The sequence below is a fragment of the Camelus dromedarius genome, chromosome 6, assembly GCF_036321535.1.
Source record: "Camelus dromedarius isolate mCamDro1 chromosome 6, mCamDro1.pat, whole genome shotgun sequence".
Lineage (NCBI taxonomy): Eukaryota > Metazoa > Chordata > Mammalia > Artiodactyla > Camelidae > Camelus > Camelus dromedarius.
In genome coordinates, this window is record NC_087441.1 from 33,093,482 (window position 1) to 33,110,861 (window position 17,380).

The 17,380-nt window shown below is 44.9% G+C and overlaps 1 protein-coding gene across 2 annotated transcripts; it reads left to right on the plus strand.

Annotated features, from left to right (window-relative positions):
- Window positions 1-502: 502 nt before the first annotated feature.
- Window positions 503-17,380, plus strand: HDDC2 (HD domain containing 2). 2 transcript variants are annotated; one of them, XM_031456266.2, is made up of 6 exons: window positions 503-639; window positions 1,894-2,015; window positions 3,712-3,814; window positions 8,858-8,926; window positions 14,291-14,429; window positions 17,030-17,380. In XM_031456266.2, the coding sequence occupies exons 1-6, from the start codon at window positions 553-555 to the stop codon at window positions 17,125-17,127; spliced, it is 618 nt and encodes a 205-aa protein (XP_031312126.1). In that variant the 5' UTR covers window positions 503-552; the 3' UTR covers window positions 17,128-17,380. The 2 variants fall into 2 exon arrangements, with proteins under 2 accessions (XP_031312126.1, XP_064342787.1); XM_064486717.1 differs by lacking the exon at window positions 503-639 and adding an exon at window positions 794-979.

Sequence of the window (17,380 nt, forward strand, 5' to 3'; positions counted from 1 at the left end):
AGTACATCATGGGATTGTTTTCATTCCTTAGTCATTGATCCTAATCTCCAAAGTCCTCTAGCTATATGGCTAGCTCCCAAATCCTCCAAAAGGTAAGATTTTGGTGTATTATGGCATAACTCTCCTCTTCCTCCTCCACACCCTGCTCCCTCTGTCCTTCCCCAGAAAACCACAATCCTTTTAAATGTTTGATGGAGTCCAGTTGAGCAGAGTTTAGCAAACAAGTAATGAGTACTCGGGTGCTCCAAGTACAGTGTCTGCCAGGGATGGTGCAGTGCCCAAGGGCAGCCGTCAAGGCCAGGAAGGTGGAAGACTAGACAGAAGGGTCAGGGAAAACCAGGGTGAAGAAAAGGAGGAGGAGGACGAGAAGGAGAAGACAGAAGGAGCCAGGGAAGAAGAGGTGGAGAGGGAAGGCCGAGACGGTGGGAGGAAGAAGAGGGAGACGCTTCGGGGGCGGGGCTTCGTGGGAGGAGCTTCGGGGCGGGGCCTCGTGGGGAGGAGCTTCTGGCGGCGGGCGCGCGGCCGCTCCGGCCTGTGGGGATCGGTGGCCGCATGGCTTCTGTCTCCTCTGCTGCGGCCCTTTCGAGCCGCGGGGCCCGGAACCTGCTGCAGTTCCTGCGGCTGGTGGGGCAGCTCAAGGTGAGGGGGCGTCGGGCGGGCCTGTGGGGCTAGGGTGGCGGCCGCGCGAAGAGTGGCCGCTGCTGGCCACGGGGACACCGGGCTCCAGTCCCCGCCTGGCCCGGGGCGTGCCCTCTTCCTCCGTCCTCCCGCCTCGCGGGGTCGGGAAGGGCAGCACCGCCGGATGGATGCGGTCGTGCGGCCGGACGCGGGGCGGCGGAAGCCAGTTGGCGGAGGCTGCGCGGCGCGGCCGGGATGCGAGGCGCACCCCAGGCCGGGTGGAGTCGGGACCCGCTGTGACTTGTGTCCGCCTGGTGCTCGGACTCGGCCCTCCCCCCGGGCGGCCCTTCGTTCCCGGAGGGTATGCGGCGCCGTGGTGTGCGGCTGTCCCGCCCTCGCCCACGTCTGCCCCGAGTACTTCTGGGGCTCACGACCCCACAGCTGGACGGTAGGGGTGGGGTTCTGGGCAGCAGGTGGAAAGAACAGAACCCATTGGTCCTGCAGGGTGTAAGTGAAGTGCTTGAAATCTGTCTCACCGTTACTCACAGAAATAACAGGTGCTTTTATTTTTAACAGAGGATTTTATAATGTACACACTGGCGTTACATCACGGGGGGGTCTTCTCCCCACCCTCGCCACACTCAGTGATTTTGCAAGAATTTCTCCAAGTTCAAAACAGATGATCTACTCCATGCCACTGTTACTGCAGTTTATTAAATTCTTTAGAGATGTAGACTTCTGAGGAGGAAATACAGCTTCACGGGACCACGTCATGACCTGAGTGTAAAAGCAGGAGTCATGCCTGGTGGTGGCATGAAGCCGGCAGCGCTGCCTTATCCCTTCCGCTTCGGAATTTGGAAGTCTGTCACTCGTTCAAATTCAGAGCTTTCACCACAGTGTCTTCTACTTGCGTCTAATGGGTTGTTTGAAGCAAAATTTACCAACTCGATACTTTGCAATTTTGGTTTTTTGTCTAAGGACCTGAATATGTTCTGTGTACATCAATACGTCAGTACGACAGAGTAACCTGACCTTTGGACTTCGGTGTTGTATACCTGTGAATTATTCCTCCCCCACCTCTCTTTTTCATTCTCTGTCCTCACTGGTTTATTTGGTTCCACATATTGATCATTTAGGTTAGTTAAGCATTTTTTAGTATGTACTGAAACCATGACCCTGCTTCTGTGCCTTATTCCCTGGACTTCTCATGAAAAGCCAAGTAGATAGTTAAAATACTTATTTTTTTATAACCTTCTTTCTCTTCATTTTTATCAGAGAGTCCCACGGACTGGCTGGGTGTACAGAAATGTCCAGAAGCCAGAGAGTGTATCAGATCACATGTACAGGATGGCAGTTATGGCCCTGGTGACCAAAGATGAACATCTTAACAAAGACCGGTAAGCTGTGGGCTTTGGTGCCAGTTAGGGTCTCTGGTCTATGGGTATGCATGCCTCTTCATGACTGAGGCCTGTGTCAAACTCTTGTAGGTTAGTTTATACATCAAGAAAAGTTATTTGAGATAGACCATACAGATTCAGGATTTGGGAAGAGGGACTGTGAACTGATTGCTTCAGTTGTTGTAAACCGCACTCTGGGTTTTCTCTTGGCAAGTCAAAGAGCCTGCCTTGGCCTCCAGGAAACATTAAGTGTGATATAAGGGTTTCCAGGGCCTTGAAGGTAAGTGTTAATGTCTAAGATTGTATTTATACATATGTACTTTTATCTAGCCTCTTTTCTGAATAGTGTGGCACTCATTTGTAAAGTGGCTTTTTGGAGTGGTATGTGCAGGATGGAGCTGAGAAAAAAATTCTCTCTCCCTTCAGTCAGTGAACAAGTGTTTAAAATGCTTTTTGAGCGCAAGACAAAGTTTTCTACCAATACAGTACAAGATAGTAAATAAAACCCAGATGAATTACACAGGTCCAAAGTGGCTTCTATGCAAAGCACAGAATAAAATATGTTAGAAAATTATTCTAACAGGACAGATCACCCGTTCTTGGGTGATTTTGATGGAGGGGGCAGAATATGAGTTGACCTCTAAAGGGTTGATTAGGTAGAGAAGCAGAAGACGCAGCACACACAGAGGAGGACATAGAAGCCAAAGGTCTCATGGGAGCCTGTAAAGGTGTGTTTTGGAAATGATAAGTAGATCAATTTGATTGCAGCAAAGGTTCATTGGGGAGTCTCATGAGCCCTGAACTCTGTAAATACTGTAGAACTGAGGAGATTTTTGGCAAGTAGTACAAGATGAACATGGTGTTGAGTGGAGATTAATTTAAGAAGTTTGAGATTTGAGTTAGACAAGAGAGCAACTGTAGACAGGGACACCTATGAGGAGGCCCTTAGGCCTCGTTCTGCCATCGCGATAGTGGGAACATAAAACAGACTGGTCCTTTGGGGTGTTTATCTCGTGATCTGCCTTTGTTAGTTTGATGATGATTATCCTAATCATTAATCATTATCACTAATAATTATAGTCATTTGTTGAATAAGCAATGCATTCCAGGAATGTAATTTATTAAATTTAATTTTCATACCAAACTTATGAAGTATTATTATCCCCTTTTTACAGACAATCGAATGAAGGCTGCAAAACTTAGCATTTCAGGAAATTAAATACTTGGCAAAGATCTCACAGCTAACATGTTGACTGCTGGATTCAAACTCAGATCTGCCCAGCTCTACCCATTTCTCTATAAAGGGCCTCATTTTGATATCTAACTAGTACATTGGGGAAATGATTGTTTCTGAATTTTGTATCAGTAAGTAAATGCTATACCCGGATCACCTTCTGGCTTTTTAATCTAAAGTTATCAGCCTTGTAAAGTGACATTTGAGTAAATAGCTATTAAAAAAAATTTTATGCTAACAATTTCCCCTGCACTCTGTGTATTATGTTGAATATTAACTAGCAGTTTTGATTCAGAGTTGTTACAGGCTGGCAGAATATAATTACTTTGGAAAATACTGCGTTAAAACATTCTGTAAGGCTGGACAAAGAAAGCTATATTATGTAACTTCAAGATGGTATAGAGAAGGAACCTGTAGTGAATATAATTCTGTGTAATTATTCACCGTTTCTTGCCTGGTCAGATGTGTACGCCTAGCCCTGGTTCATGATATGGCAGAGTGCATCGTTGGGGACATAGCACCAGCAGATAACGTCCCCAAAGAAGAGAAACATAGGCGAGAAGAGGTCAGTGTTGACTGTTGACTCCACAAAAGACCACCAGAAAAACTCACTGCTGAAACAAAGCTAAGTTTATTAGACTCCTACTTCAGGAGAGTACCTTCTTAACAGAGTCTTAGTGGTGTCTCATGGAGGAAGGTCAGGGGAGAGTATTTATAGCGTATAGAATTTAAGCTCCTGGGCTGAAGGATGTTTGGATGGATCTCACAAGAGGGGCTACTCTCTTACATATGGGATTGCACAGAGCTTAGGACGTAATAGCTTTGTATTGGTGGGGCTGGGGAGGCAAGGTCTTCACAAGGGTCTTGCCCTAACAGCTTACTCTATTTTGGGTGGTTTACAATCTTATCTTCCAGAAGTACGAATTTCCTGGAATAAGCAGTGAATCAGTTTTTACTTGCTCTCAGCCTTGTTTAACGCAGGGACAAGACATTATATTGGTTTCAGTTCTCAAGGAGGGCACAGAGGGGACCTGAGCCCAGGACGTAGACAGGGTGGCTTTCATTAGAACAATGGAAATAGCTGGAACTTGAAGGAATTCTCCAAGCTAGTTAAGCTCTTTGGACAGAAGTTCTATTAATTGCAAGAATAATCATTATTAAAATTATTATTTAGTAAATTTTAAATTAGTCTTTTAATGATTAAAAGTAAAGGGGAAAAAACTGTATTAGTAAGAAGTGAATAACATCAGTAAAACATTAAGTCTGTTGATTTGGACTCTAAACCCAGAGCCCAGGGACAAAGACGAAGACGTTTTTGAAGCAGAGGCTGGAAAATGTAGGAAGGCTTTTTTTTTAATGCGGATGGCTGGTTCCCAATTCAGGGATCATTGAAAACTGCTTTTATTGTAGGCCAGAGAGTTTGGTCCTGAATGACTAAGTCAACAGATCCTGCATCAAGTTGGTTTAGCAGGGCCGGTGGGCTTAAATAGCTGTTCTCAGAGCTAGGGGGAGGCTAGAGCTCAGTAGCCAACAGCATTTTTGCCCTTCTAGAGGCAAGAAGATCCACAAGGAATCCTGATTTAGGAGTTTCAGCACACCCTCAACCATGGGAAAAGGGCTGGGGGTGGAAGTGTGTCAGGAAAGTGTGAGGAATGTGTTCTTCCCATAAATAAAGGTCCAGAGCATGTGAGCTTCCTGCCAGTGAAAACGGAGGAAGCTAAGCAAGTGTTTCTCTGTCGGAGTCTAGACTGTTGTGAATAAAGAATTCCTAGATTGATTGGCAGAATGAATACAAAATGAAACCAGTTAGCTCAAGATACGGAGCAGCAGAAAGGAAGTAGCCCCGAACCAGAGGATGCTGGGTAATGACATGTGACATAGAGGAAAAGAAGGGGGAAAGAGTCCTCAGTTACACAGCACATTTCAGGATGTGTGATAGCTTCCCTCAGGGGGAAGTGTAGACATTGTGGAGGAGAAATCACATACTGAAGTACCAGAGGGTGATCAGAGACCTTAAAGTGACTGCAGAGAAAGAGACATGCTGTCCCCATGTGGGCACACAGGGACTGTGAGGTTTACTCCAAAGAGGAGTGAGTCAGAACCTTCTGAAGAGAAAACTCACTGGGAAGGATCTCCACCCACTGGAGACAGAAAACGTACTGCTGTCCTGACAGGAGTTGAGTCCTGACTGGTGATGCCCCCTCGAGGGGCACGGAGGGCACCTGAAATCAGAGTGCTGCTGCTTCACCAGTGGCCTGGCAGTGGTGAAGCCCCTCCGGCCTCATTAAACCTCCTGCCGGCTGCTGCCCACTCCTTCTGATTCACAGAAGAATGTGTATCATCAGAAGGGACAGGAAAAACATCTTAAAGAACCACAAGTTCTTGGGCAAGAAACCCAGGGCTTGGAGAGTGCTGTTACTTCATTGCCTCTTCCTGCTGCTGGATAGGGTTTGGGAACAGAGAGGAAGATGTGAGAGGTGAACAATTCTTCATGCAGATGGTGTTTATGAATAAGATCTGGATGTCTGAACCATGCCTGAAGGTAATTGAATGAGGGTTTCTTGGCTCCTTCGAGTGGAATGCAAATAATGAGAACCAGAAAGCATCATTTGCCCAGAGGCTGGCCGACGGCATCAGGAAGGCTTTACACTGAAGTAGGAGGGTTGGACAAGACTGGATAAACCTGGCCGGCTGGTTGTCTTGGAGGAGAGCGGGTACTAAGATGAAAGGGAGAATGAGGGCACAGAAGACAAAATGTAGGGGTCCAAGAGTAGTGCTTGTGTTGTGACCCCCACCCCAAACAAGATAAAATGAACTTTATATTAACCTGAATTGGTAAATGATGCCTGGTAGGGATCATCAAGAATAGTGGGGTGGAGCTTGAGGCTGGAACACAGCAATTGCAGGTTATATAACTTTGCAAAGGGAAGACTTACCAAGACAGAAGGCAGAGTCATGGTATGTGTGTACCTGAGAGTAAAGTTGCGAAAGAACTAGAGGTTAAAAGGAGAAGAGCCACACTTTATAATGGGAGTGAATATGGCAAGGTGGAGAAAATGAAGAATACAGTGGGCATTTTATGGAGTACTTACTCTGTGCCAGGTAATAAATAAATATTTATATTATAATATATGTATAAGTATAAACTGTTTAATCCTCACAACAATCCTTTCAGGCAGGTATCACTATTAACCTTATTTTACAGGCGAGAAAACTGAAGGACAAAGAAGTAACTTGCTCTGAGTTCCATAGCTAGTCAGTGGCCAGCTAGGTTTCAAACCCCGTCTGCCTCACCATGATGTGTGAATGATGAATTCTGCTTTCTGGGTGCTTCTCACAAAACTGACAGACGTTTGCTGAAAGCACATTCAGCTTAGAACTTTAGGCGAATTCTTGGCATGCTTTGCTGTCAGGAAGAAGCTAGGGAAATTATCGCTTTAAATCTGTGTGTGAAACAAGGCAGAACTCAGAAATGGGAGAGGCAGGGCTCAGTGTCAGGAAGGGAATCTGGCATCTTCAGCATTGTATCCTGGGGATCAGCCAGGGCCATTTCAGAGGGTGCATTTAAAAAGGTAGGAATGTTTCATGAGGTCTCAAAATGCAATTCTGATTGTATAATAACAAGTGATATGAATGAGTTTCGATCCAGTAAATCATTGCTCAGTTTCAAGAAGAGAGCAACAACATGTTTGTTTATGTTTTGTTTTTTAAAGGATATGGTGATTTTAGTCAACAGGAAGCGTATTAATAAGTCAGTAACTGGACATAATTTCCAAAAGGCCAGTTCAGTCTTAGTCTGCATTTACAGAAATAGAGCATTTAGAGTGATGGAAGCTTTGGTTCTATTGTGTTCCACCTGGGTCAGACCACATGTCAATCACTGTATTCAGTGCTGGTTGCCTCACCTTAAAGGGAGTAAAATTATCCCTTGTCAAAGCAGGACTTTTATGTTTGTATTCTAAAAGTTTGAATTTTGATATATCTGTACAGATTTGTTATTCAGTTTATTCTTTTCAAACAAAAGCAGTGGGCAAACTTGTGTTTCTAGAATAGTGTAGAGAAAAATGATCTGTTAGATGCTTTTAATATTTGAACATGCAGATTATTTTCTCGAGTATTTTGCTGAGATTTATGAAAAAGTAACAAGGGAGAACGCAGGCACAAAATACCTTAAATCTCGTATGTGGTATGATGCTATAAGCCACTCAAGATAGTGACGTTACTTAGAAGAGCAGATTGTAGACACTGGCCAGTATTGCCTTGCTCTGAGTGTGGTTGTGTTGTAGAACATTTCTTTTTCTCCCAGTAATGAATAATTGTATATACAAATATTCATTTTTATTTTCGTTGCTTTTCCCCCAACTCACCATTTGATTTTATGTAAGACCTTTTATATAACCACTTTGCCAAAAGTGGTTCTTACAACTGTGTTCTTTTCAAGGAGCGTAAGCTCTGATTAGAAGAACTGGAGCAGATTAAGAGGTGTAGGGTGAGGATGGTGAAGGAATTTGAAGCCATTCGAGAGTAGGTTACAGACCTCATGCCCCCAAAATGGTACTTTAGGATGTTGGAACAACATGGAAATGAAGGAACGAGAGTGGCTCCTGGAACTTTGGAGACTAGAAATATGTACCAGACACCCTCCACACTCATTCTCTCATCTCTGTTTTTCTTTGGGGTTTGGCTCTCTCGGACTCTACTCATGTCCAGCCTCTGCTGGACAAATAGTGCAGATGGTCCCTAGGTGGCTGGTTTGAGTTACAGGGCCATCCTTTGGACCAGTTACTGTGGCCGCAGAGATCCTGGCCCAGCTGGGTCACTGCCCACCTGTTTGACATAGTGTTTGTGTGAGGGAGGAAGGCAGGAGGCGGGTCAGGTGTGGTGCGAGACCTACAGAGCCGATTTTCAGCTTGCTGTAAGGAAGTGCTTCTGTCAGTGCTGCCTGAAGCCCATCTGGGCAGCCTCTTGAGGTGCTGGGTTCCCTCTACTGGACATGCTTGTGGAGAGGGTTCATGAAGTACCCAGTGATGCTGCTGAAGGGTTCAGATACCACATGGATGGTTTGGCTCATCACCCTTTAATATCTCTTTTCAGCCTGTGAGTCTGCGAGCCTACAAAATGCTATCTAGCGATTTCCTTTGTGTTAAGGACAGTAACTGCCCATTTGTGTAGTGCTTTACATATTGCAATAAAAACATTAATAATAGAAAATGAATATTATAGTATACAAAAAATTTCTTTGAGCTTTGTAATACAGAGTTAGTTTCCTTTTCTGCCCACCTTCAGGTTTCGTTTGAACTCAACTATGCTGATGATTGAAATTCCCCAGGGCATCCCACTAGATGTAAATCTTTGGCCTTACTTCTGATATTTCTATAATCGTCTCACACCCTCCTCATTGTCCTTTTTTTGTGTCTGGTATGCTACAGGTCACAAAATAAGTGCTCGTGAATAAAAACATATGAATAAATACATTTATTTAATGTACACAACTGCCCTCCTATTTATGTAAGCCCTTTAGGGAGTTATTTGTGAGAGTTTGAGCTTTTGTAAAATAGTTCACTTAGATAAATGTAACCATGATTATAATAATGATTTGATGTTTCAGGAAGCTATGAAGCAGCTAACCCAGCTCCTCCCAGAGGATCTCAGAAAGGAGCTCTATGAACTTTGGGAAGTAAGTGTATTTGATGAGTTGCTTTTTATTTGTATGGCTCATCTATGTTTTAGTTGACCTAGACTATCTTAACTGACTGTCTCTAACTCATTGCTTTCTGGGTTGTATCTGTTTCTCACCTCCCAGCTGCTGCAGGAATTTCTCAGGTCTAATAGAAAATTTTCTTCCTTCCAATTTCCCCATGTCCTTTGTCAACATGATGCCTGGTATGGATGCTGACTCACAGCCCCTGGATTTCTTGATGCATTGCTCCCAGCCCGCACCCTTCCAGCCTCGTACCCACCTACCCATTTCTGGTCCTTGAAAAGAGCATGGGCTTTGGGCAGCTCAGAACTGGGTTTAACTCCCACCTCACCACTTTCTGGCTCCGTGACCTTGGGCTCATTCTCCTTCCTGAGTCTGTTGCCCATCTGTGACTCTATTAAGTGTTGTTAGGGCTGAGTGAGGTCAAGGTGAAGTGCTGCCACGAAGCGCAGCACAGAACAGGGACTCTGTCGTGCTCAGTCCCTCCCCAGTGCTGCTGCTGGTAGCAAGGATGCAAGGCAGGTTGGCTGGAGGGAAGGGGCGGAAAGAGCTCGGAAAGCCCTAGTGCTTCCATTGCTCCCTTCCTAGTTCTGTGTTTCATTTGTGATGAGAAAAGAACGACAAACAAACCCCTGCCTGTGGCGGTTTCTCACTTCCCTCCAGTCCCCTCCACCCTTCCTTGTTTGAACCTCTAGCCCCACTCCTTGCTCTCAGGTAGTCCTGCCTCCTGCCTCCCACTCCTACTTCTCACGATTCCTTCAAAGCCCTGCTCCCTCCTCCTGGCTTCAGAGCCTGACCTTCCACCTTTCCTTTCACATCCTCCGGCACTCACCCTGTCTTGCTCTTCTCTGAGCCTCAGAGCTGGTGGAGTTCTCTTCCCCTTGATTCGTGGGCTGGGCCAGGTCTTTCCTGGATGTGGGACGACGGGAACAAGATGGGAAGTAGCCGGGGTCGAAATCATGAACAGATGTTTCTCCTAGAAATGCCATTTACTCAGTGGTCACATGCTTGCTGTGCTGTCGTTTCTGTGGTGTAGCTGGATTATGGATGAAATAACCCTTTTTAGGCTTCAGAAGGGTGTGGCACAGAGCAGGGGCTTACAGCCAGGGAGATGTGGATTTAATCCCACCTTCTGGCTACACGTCCTTGGGTGAGTTACTTGGCTCTAGTCAACCTGTTTCTCCTCTAGAACATGAGGATAATACAGCTCCACATACCCTCAGCCACAATTAGAAAATTTTCGAAGTTCAGAGAGCCTTATTTTTTTTTTTTTTTTTTTTTGGTAAAAACTGACCTAACCTGAACTCATTCAGCAGCGGAATCTTACCTGAATCAACATGAGTCCTCGTTCATCTGCCCTGATGGGAAAGTTAATATGCTTAGGTGTAGAAATATTCATCTGTTTGGTAACCGAGTCTGCCTCACACCCCACTGGAGGTTTTCCATAATATATGCTGTATGTACTGTATTGTTTTCTAAAGTTAAAAAGTGCTGAAAACGGAAACAGTTCTGGCCTCAGAGTTTAAGGTAAAAGATTGTGGGCCTTTAATACTTAGCTTGTCAAATAATTGTGAGAATTAAATCTGGCAGAGTATGCACGGTATCTAGCTGGAGCCTAGCTCAGATAGTGTCTGTTACTAGGTATAACTGGGTTTCTTCAGGGAAGAGTCCCTTGTCCCAAAGGTACGTACTTCCCAGTGAACTTTTTGAGTGCTGTGAATTGAGTAATAATGGAGTGGAGTTGGTTGCATTTCATACATAAAAAGAAAAAACCTGCTTCTGAGCTTATGAAACTGATTTTGCATGTATTGTCTCTTGAGGAGAGCCCCTCATAATTTGAAAACCTCTTACAAGAATTTGTAGCTTTGTGCCTCTTAATTCTTGAAAACATGGGGGCAATTCATCTGCTAAATTATTTTCTTGGCCATCAACAACTGGCTAAATAAAGCTTACTGCAAATTTTGCTTTAATTGCAACAGTATCTTCTAAATGAAAACAGTACAGTAGTCACTTGGAAAGACTTTGGTTTGGAAAAATATAAAGCACAGAGCATTAATGATTTGATAACCCCCAAGCAGGTAACAGTTTTATGATCTTGTAAAAGTCACTGGTTGAATTAATTAAGCTTTTTAAAGAGGATCTCAGGACAGGTGCACAGTGGTCGCCCTCAAGTGTGACAGTGCTTCTTTAGAATTGTTCCTGCCAGGCCAACCAACAGCTTAAAAGCAGACGGCAGTGGGCCAGGTGTCTCGGTTGGTAATGCTGTGGGATGTTGCTGACTGATGTCGAGCAGGAAAACTGTGAACTTTTTTTCCTTCTGACATGAACCTCATCTTTGCATCTTTATAGAGATGATCAAGTTAAAATGAGGTCATTGGGGTGGGCCCTGTTCCAGTGTGACTGGTGTCCTTATAAAAAGGAGAATTTGGACGTAGAGACACACACTGGAAGAATGCCACGTGAACCTGAAGAAGGCCATCTGTAAGCCACGGACAGAGGCCTGGGGCAGCTGCTCCCCTCACAGCCACCAGAAGGAAGCACCCTTGCCAGTGCCTTGATTTCCCACTGCTAGCCTCCGGAGCTGGGCGACAGTACATTTCTTTTGCTTAAGACACATAGTTTGTGATGCTTTTAACAGCAGCCCCAGCAAACTAATTCTGTGTCTGTGTGTCTATTTCTCTCTCTCTTCCTCTCTCTCTGATGCAGTAGCTACTATGCAGTGGTTACTTCTTATATTCTTACTTATTTATCTCTATATTCTGTCTCTTTGGCTCTTTACTGTGTCTGTTAAAATTTTGTACAGTTACAAATGAAAGAAAACCTATTTGCAGCTCCCTTATTTTATGGGTAAGAAGACTGAGGGCTAAGGAGCTTGGCCTTGCCCAGGGCCTCTGAGCTGGCGGGTGGCAGAGCCAGGCCACCACCTGCCGTCCGGGTCAGCGTTTCCTTTACGTCATCATGCTGGATGTTAGCTGAGCAAGCGTTTATAGTTCTGCTGTATCATGGTACCGTGCTAGTTATTTATTATTAGTAAGAGTTTTCAAAGGCTGCTATAACAAACTACCATGAACTTGAATGGCTTAAACGGCAGAAATTTATAGTCACAGTTCTGGAGTCTAGACGTCCAAATCATGGTGTTGGCAGGGCCGTACTGTCTGAAGGCTCCGGGGGAGGATCCTTCCTTGCCCCTCCCTCGCCTCCGGAGCGCCTCTGCTGGCTCTGGCCTTCCTTGCCCTGTAGATGCACCCTTCCAGTCTCCGCCTCCATAGTCAGATGTCTGTGCCAGCTTCTCCTCTTCTTCTGAGGACACCAGTCATTGGATTAGGCTCCATTCTAATCCAGCATGGCTTTATCTTAATTTGATTACATCTGCAAAGCCCCTATTTCCAAGTAAGGTCACATTCGTAGGTCACAGGCAGACATGAATTTTGTGGGGACGCTGTTTAGTGGAGGACACAGACTCTCATATTAAATTAATCATTTTAAAAATTCATGTTCAGCATTAGTACATTGGCTTTTTTTTATTGAGTTATAGTCATTTTACAATGTTGTGTCAAATTCCAGTGTAGAGCACAATTTTTCAGTTATACGTAAACATACGTATATTCACTGTCACATTTTTTTTCGCTGTGAGCTACCACAAGATCTTGTATATATTTCTGTGTGCTACACAGTACAATCTTGTTTATCTATTCTACATTTTGAAATCCCAGTCTGGCCCTTCCCACCCCCCGCCCCCTTGGCAACCACAAGTTTGTATTCGATGTCTTTTCTGTCTATGAGTCTGTTTCTGTTTTGTATTTATGTTCTTTTTTTTTAGATTCCACATATAAGTGATCTCATATGGTATTTTTCTTTCTCTTTCTGGTTACTTCACTTATAATGACATTCACTTTTTCTCCTCAAAGTATCATAGAAAGATGTCTCCTCTGTCACCTATATTTTGCTTTAAAGAAATACCCCTTTGAATCCCAAGGCATAGCAGGGGCAGCTCCCAGCCACATGGCAGATGCCTGGCACACCTGTCTCGCCTGCCCTGGGTGGTTTCTCATCTTGCAATTGAAGATACAGTTGGGTTAACAAGTACCCCTTAAAAAGTGTCTCCTTTTTCTCTCCTTTGAAGCACAGTGCAGTATTTTGGTGGGGAAGTTGTGTATGGCAGCATGAGGGTCCTGGGTCCCAGAGGGAGATCACCAGGAAGTGGGAGAGCGAAAGATGCAAGAGAGAAACTTCATGTATATCAACACTACAATCAGGGCCAGCCTTTCCCCAGGGGTCAGGGAAGGAACTTTTGATCTTCCTCTCCTTTCCTCTCTTTCTCTTCCCTTCTGTCCTCCATTTTCGGGACCTAGAACTTGTATCTCTATCCTGCTTGAATCCTCATCCTTCTGTTGCTCTGCAAAACCCCAACCCGAGCTGCATCTCATAAAAACCAAGAAACCTTCAGTGATGCACATCACATCACTCTCTGCCAAGAAAGAATGACAGGCTCATTATCTGAACACATCTGGGGTGGAATTATAAATGAGAACTTTGCAGGGAAATTGGTTGGGAACACTTTGGTCTTAATAGAAGAATGGTTCCATGTAGTGTTAATTGGGACTTGTGGTTGTGTGACACGTGTCACGCCCCAAGAAGCAGTTTGTCTGTAGCTTCTAGTTTCAGGTCTGCACTGAGAAGGGAGGGGCCACTGGGAAGAGGAAAGGGAGAAAAGCTGCTCCCTGTTCACTGCCTCCACCCTCTCCCTGCCACCAACACGTGCACATGTACACTGTGTGAAGAATTCTCCGATGCTGGCTGTATCCTCAAGAGTCGTAACCCAGAGGGACTAGATTAACTTGTCCCCTATGTGGGGAGCAAGGACAGAGATTCCCAGTGTAAAGTGGTAACCAGAATTAAATGAGAAAACTAGAAATTCACGTAAAAGGGAAAAGGAAATCTGACATAAAATGGAGAGGGAAATAATTTGAGAAGCCTAAGATGAAGTACTAGCTTGAAGTTTAAAAAGACCCACGCCCCTCAGGTAGATTAAAGAATGATGATCTTGAAATGAAGACAAGTTACTAAACAGGAAGAAGAATGCTTGGAAGTGTCTCTATGAACAAATGAGACTTCCCACAGGCGTGGGACGCGAGCCCAGCCTTACGCGGAGCGCTGCTGTTACGCTGTGGAAGTGTGGTGGGGCGTCTCTGTGACGGCTGTGTGTGCAGTGGAGAAGTGTGGCCAGTACCGAATGTGCTTGTAGCTGTGACTCTGATTTCAGGTACCAGAATCAGAATTTTCCTGGCATAACCGATCATGCGGCCCTAATTATGCTGCTTTCATTGCCCCTTGACTTAGGAATATGAGACCCAATCTAGTGCAGAGGCCAAATTTGTGAAGCAGCTGGACCAGTGTGAGATGATTCTTCAGGCATCTGAGTATGAAGACCTTGAGAATAAACCTGGGAGGCTGCAGGACTTCTATGATTCCACGGCAGGTACTCAGTGCTGTTTTCAATAAGCATCATTCCAGCGTGGCTTAGTTAGTCCTCGTGTAATGACTAATATTATGTTAGTGAAATCCACAGTTGTTAACCTCTTCTGACCCTTTCATATGGAGCATCTAAAAAGAAAAATGGGGTTGTGGGGAAAGGTATAGCTCAGTGGTAGAAATGCATGCCTAGTAAACACAAGGTCCTGGGTTCAATTCCCAGTATCTCCATTAAATAAACAAACAAACAAACAAACAAACCTAATTCCCCTACAATTTAAAAAAAAAGAAAGAAAATGGTGGAATTCATGGTTTGAGGCAACCTGGGGCTTGAGAGCATTGTGGCCCAGGAGTCTGAGCACCAGGTTCACATCATACATACCAGCTGTTGCTGTGTGCCCCCGGGCAATCTCCTGACCTCTCTGGGTCCTCTCTGAAAAATGGAAGTTATAATACTTAAGTCCTAGGTTGGTTTTTAGATTCAAAAGAGATAATGTATGTGAAAGTGCATTTTAATCTCTAAGTGCTTTTTAAATATGTAAGTTCATGTAAGTTAGAAGTAGAAATAGAGATTTAAAAAGAGAAAACCCCAAACAGTTGAAGTCACTGTTGTCATTATAGCCCTTCATAGCACAGACCTGAAGTCAAACTGCTTAGACTTGAAACCTAGTTGTGGCACGTATAATTTAAGTAACCTCCAGTAAGTTAATTACTTAACTAGGCCTTTGTTTCCTTATTTTTGTTTTTAAAATGAGCATAATTACAGAATCTACTTTATAGGGTTATTTGAGGTTATATGCGCAGTGCTTAGAATAATACTTGTCAGCAAGCCTTGGCTGCCTTTATTTTGGTGCCGTTTCTAGAGTGAGGAGCCAGGTGTACACCGCATTGGTGACAGCCGTGCCCACGTTGCTTCCTGGAGTAAAACTCCATCTCTCTGCCCTGGGAGTTCTTCAGGCCCAGTGCAGCTTCCATCTCCCCTGAAAGTCCTCTTAGAGATGGGCTTTCTGGGGCCTCTCAGGACCGAGTAGAGGAGAGTCTCAGCTCCAGAATGTGCTCCAGAATATGATTTGCGTTGTGATGAAGTTGATTCAGTTTTCCTTCTCTTTTCCAGCCCCTCTACCTCTGCCCCAGACAAGGCCCTCACTGTTTCTGTACTGGACTGCTGTTATAACCACCTCCTGTAATCTGCCGGGCTCTCTCTCTAGTTCATCCTGTATGTCTCAGTGTTTTCCTCCTTTGTAGGTATTCGTGTCATCACATCTTTGTTTTTAAAGCATTTGTGGCTTTCCTCTTCCTTAAAATAAAATCTTGACACTTTTTAAGTGGCATAAAAAGCTCTGCAGTCAGGCTACTCAGCTTTCTGGCTTCCTCTCCTGATCCTCCCTGCTAGATTAAAAGTCACCGCACTTTCCACCCTGGTGCACTCCTTCCAGTAAAAAAAATCAATGTAGACAGTGTAACTGTACTATTTCTTATCCTGATTTGGACCAGGGTGGTAATGGTAGAAAAAGTAAGAAGTGGTCAGATCCTGGGTTTATTTTGAGGATAGTGTCAACAGGACTTGTGTGTGAGTCTGAGGATTTTGGACTTTCCACTGGATGGGAAAGATGGGGGAAGAATAGGTTTGGGGGAAGAAAATCAGGGGTCCCAGAAGCCAAGGGAAGAAAGTATTTCAAGAGGGCAGGAGTAGCCATCAGACTTAGCAACGTGGAGCCGACTGGTGTCCTCGGTAAGAGCACTTTGGTGGAAGCATTACCTTTACAGAGCATGACCTTTACAGCATGACCTTTACAGAACACAGCCTGGAAGCAACAAAGACCGTGGAGGGCAGGCCCAGCCCGGTGGTAAGAGCCATGTGAGAGAGAAGGCAGCCGGTATGTGAGGGGCTGTGGGGAACGCTGTGTCCTCAGGACAAGCCAGGTGTCAGTTAGGGCAAGAAGTTGAAGGGAACTTCTGAGAAGAGATTGAGGATAGGGAATAAATGGAGTAGAGTTAAATGTGGGTTGAACAGTAAGCAGCAAAAGGCACTGGCAAGAAAAGACAGTCAGGGAAGAGGTGGTGGGTTTAGCAGTCCCCCGTGCTACCCACCATCGACCTAAGGTAGCTTGGAGCTTGGATGCTGCCCAGGGAGGGCTGAGGAGCAGGAAGACAGTGCAGATAGCTGGCTTCAGTGTAGACATTCTTGTTTGCATCCTGGGAGAACCTAGACCCCCTGGTCTTCATACTGATCTTTTTATTAGTAGGTGCTTTGTTTCCTGAAATTAATTGCAGATTCAGAGTGGACAGAGGTTTTTCTCAGTTCTCGAGCTCTGTCCTCCCTGAGTCTCCCTGTAGTTCCTGGTAGAAGAATTCAGAGGCTGCCTGGTGAGGATTCCCCAGCTTTGCCTGATTCTCATCATTCTGCTCGGTAGCATCTTAGGTGATGAAGAATAAGCTCCAAGTGTTCCCCTGTGGCTCCTCTCCAGGACCTGGAATTGTATTCTTCTGTGTTGGAGTGAAGTATGGGTCAGACTACAGAGTGGAGCCCCTGGAAAGCCCTAGGACCAACTTGGAGAAACTGGTGTATTCTCTTATTATTTTGTCCCCCGTCTTCTCGCCTTGCAGGAAAATTCAGTCACCCGGAGATAGTCCAGCTCGTTTCTGAACTTGAGGGGGAAAGAAATGCTAATATAGCTGCCGCTGCCAGCGAGCCACGCTCCTGAGATGTCCTCTTGGGTCCTGCATTCCTGTAACAATCTGTTTCATGGTGTCATGTTTGGCCGCTGTTGGTCTGTTGATTTCCCCAGATGTGAGTCTGCTTATTTTCAGTTGCCTGGACTCCGGCAAGAAACATGATACAATTTGGGCAATAAAGGAAGCTACAGAACGGGATGTGGTCATAAAAATGCCATAGATGAAGACCAGGGTGGGGGGTGGCTTTCATTAACTAACTAAATAAATTATAAAAACCTTAAA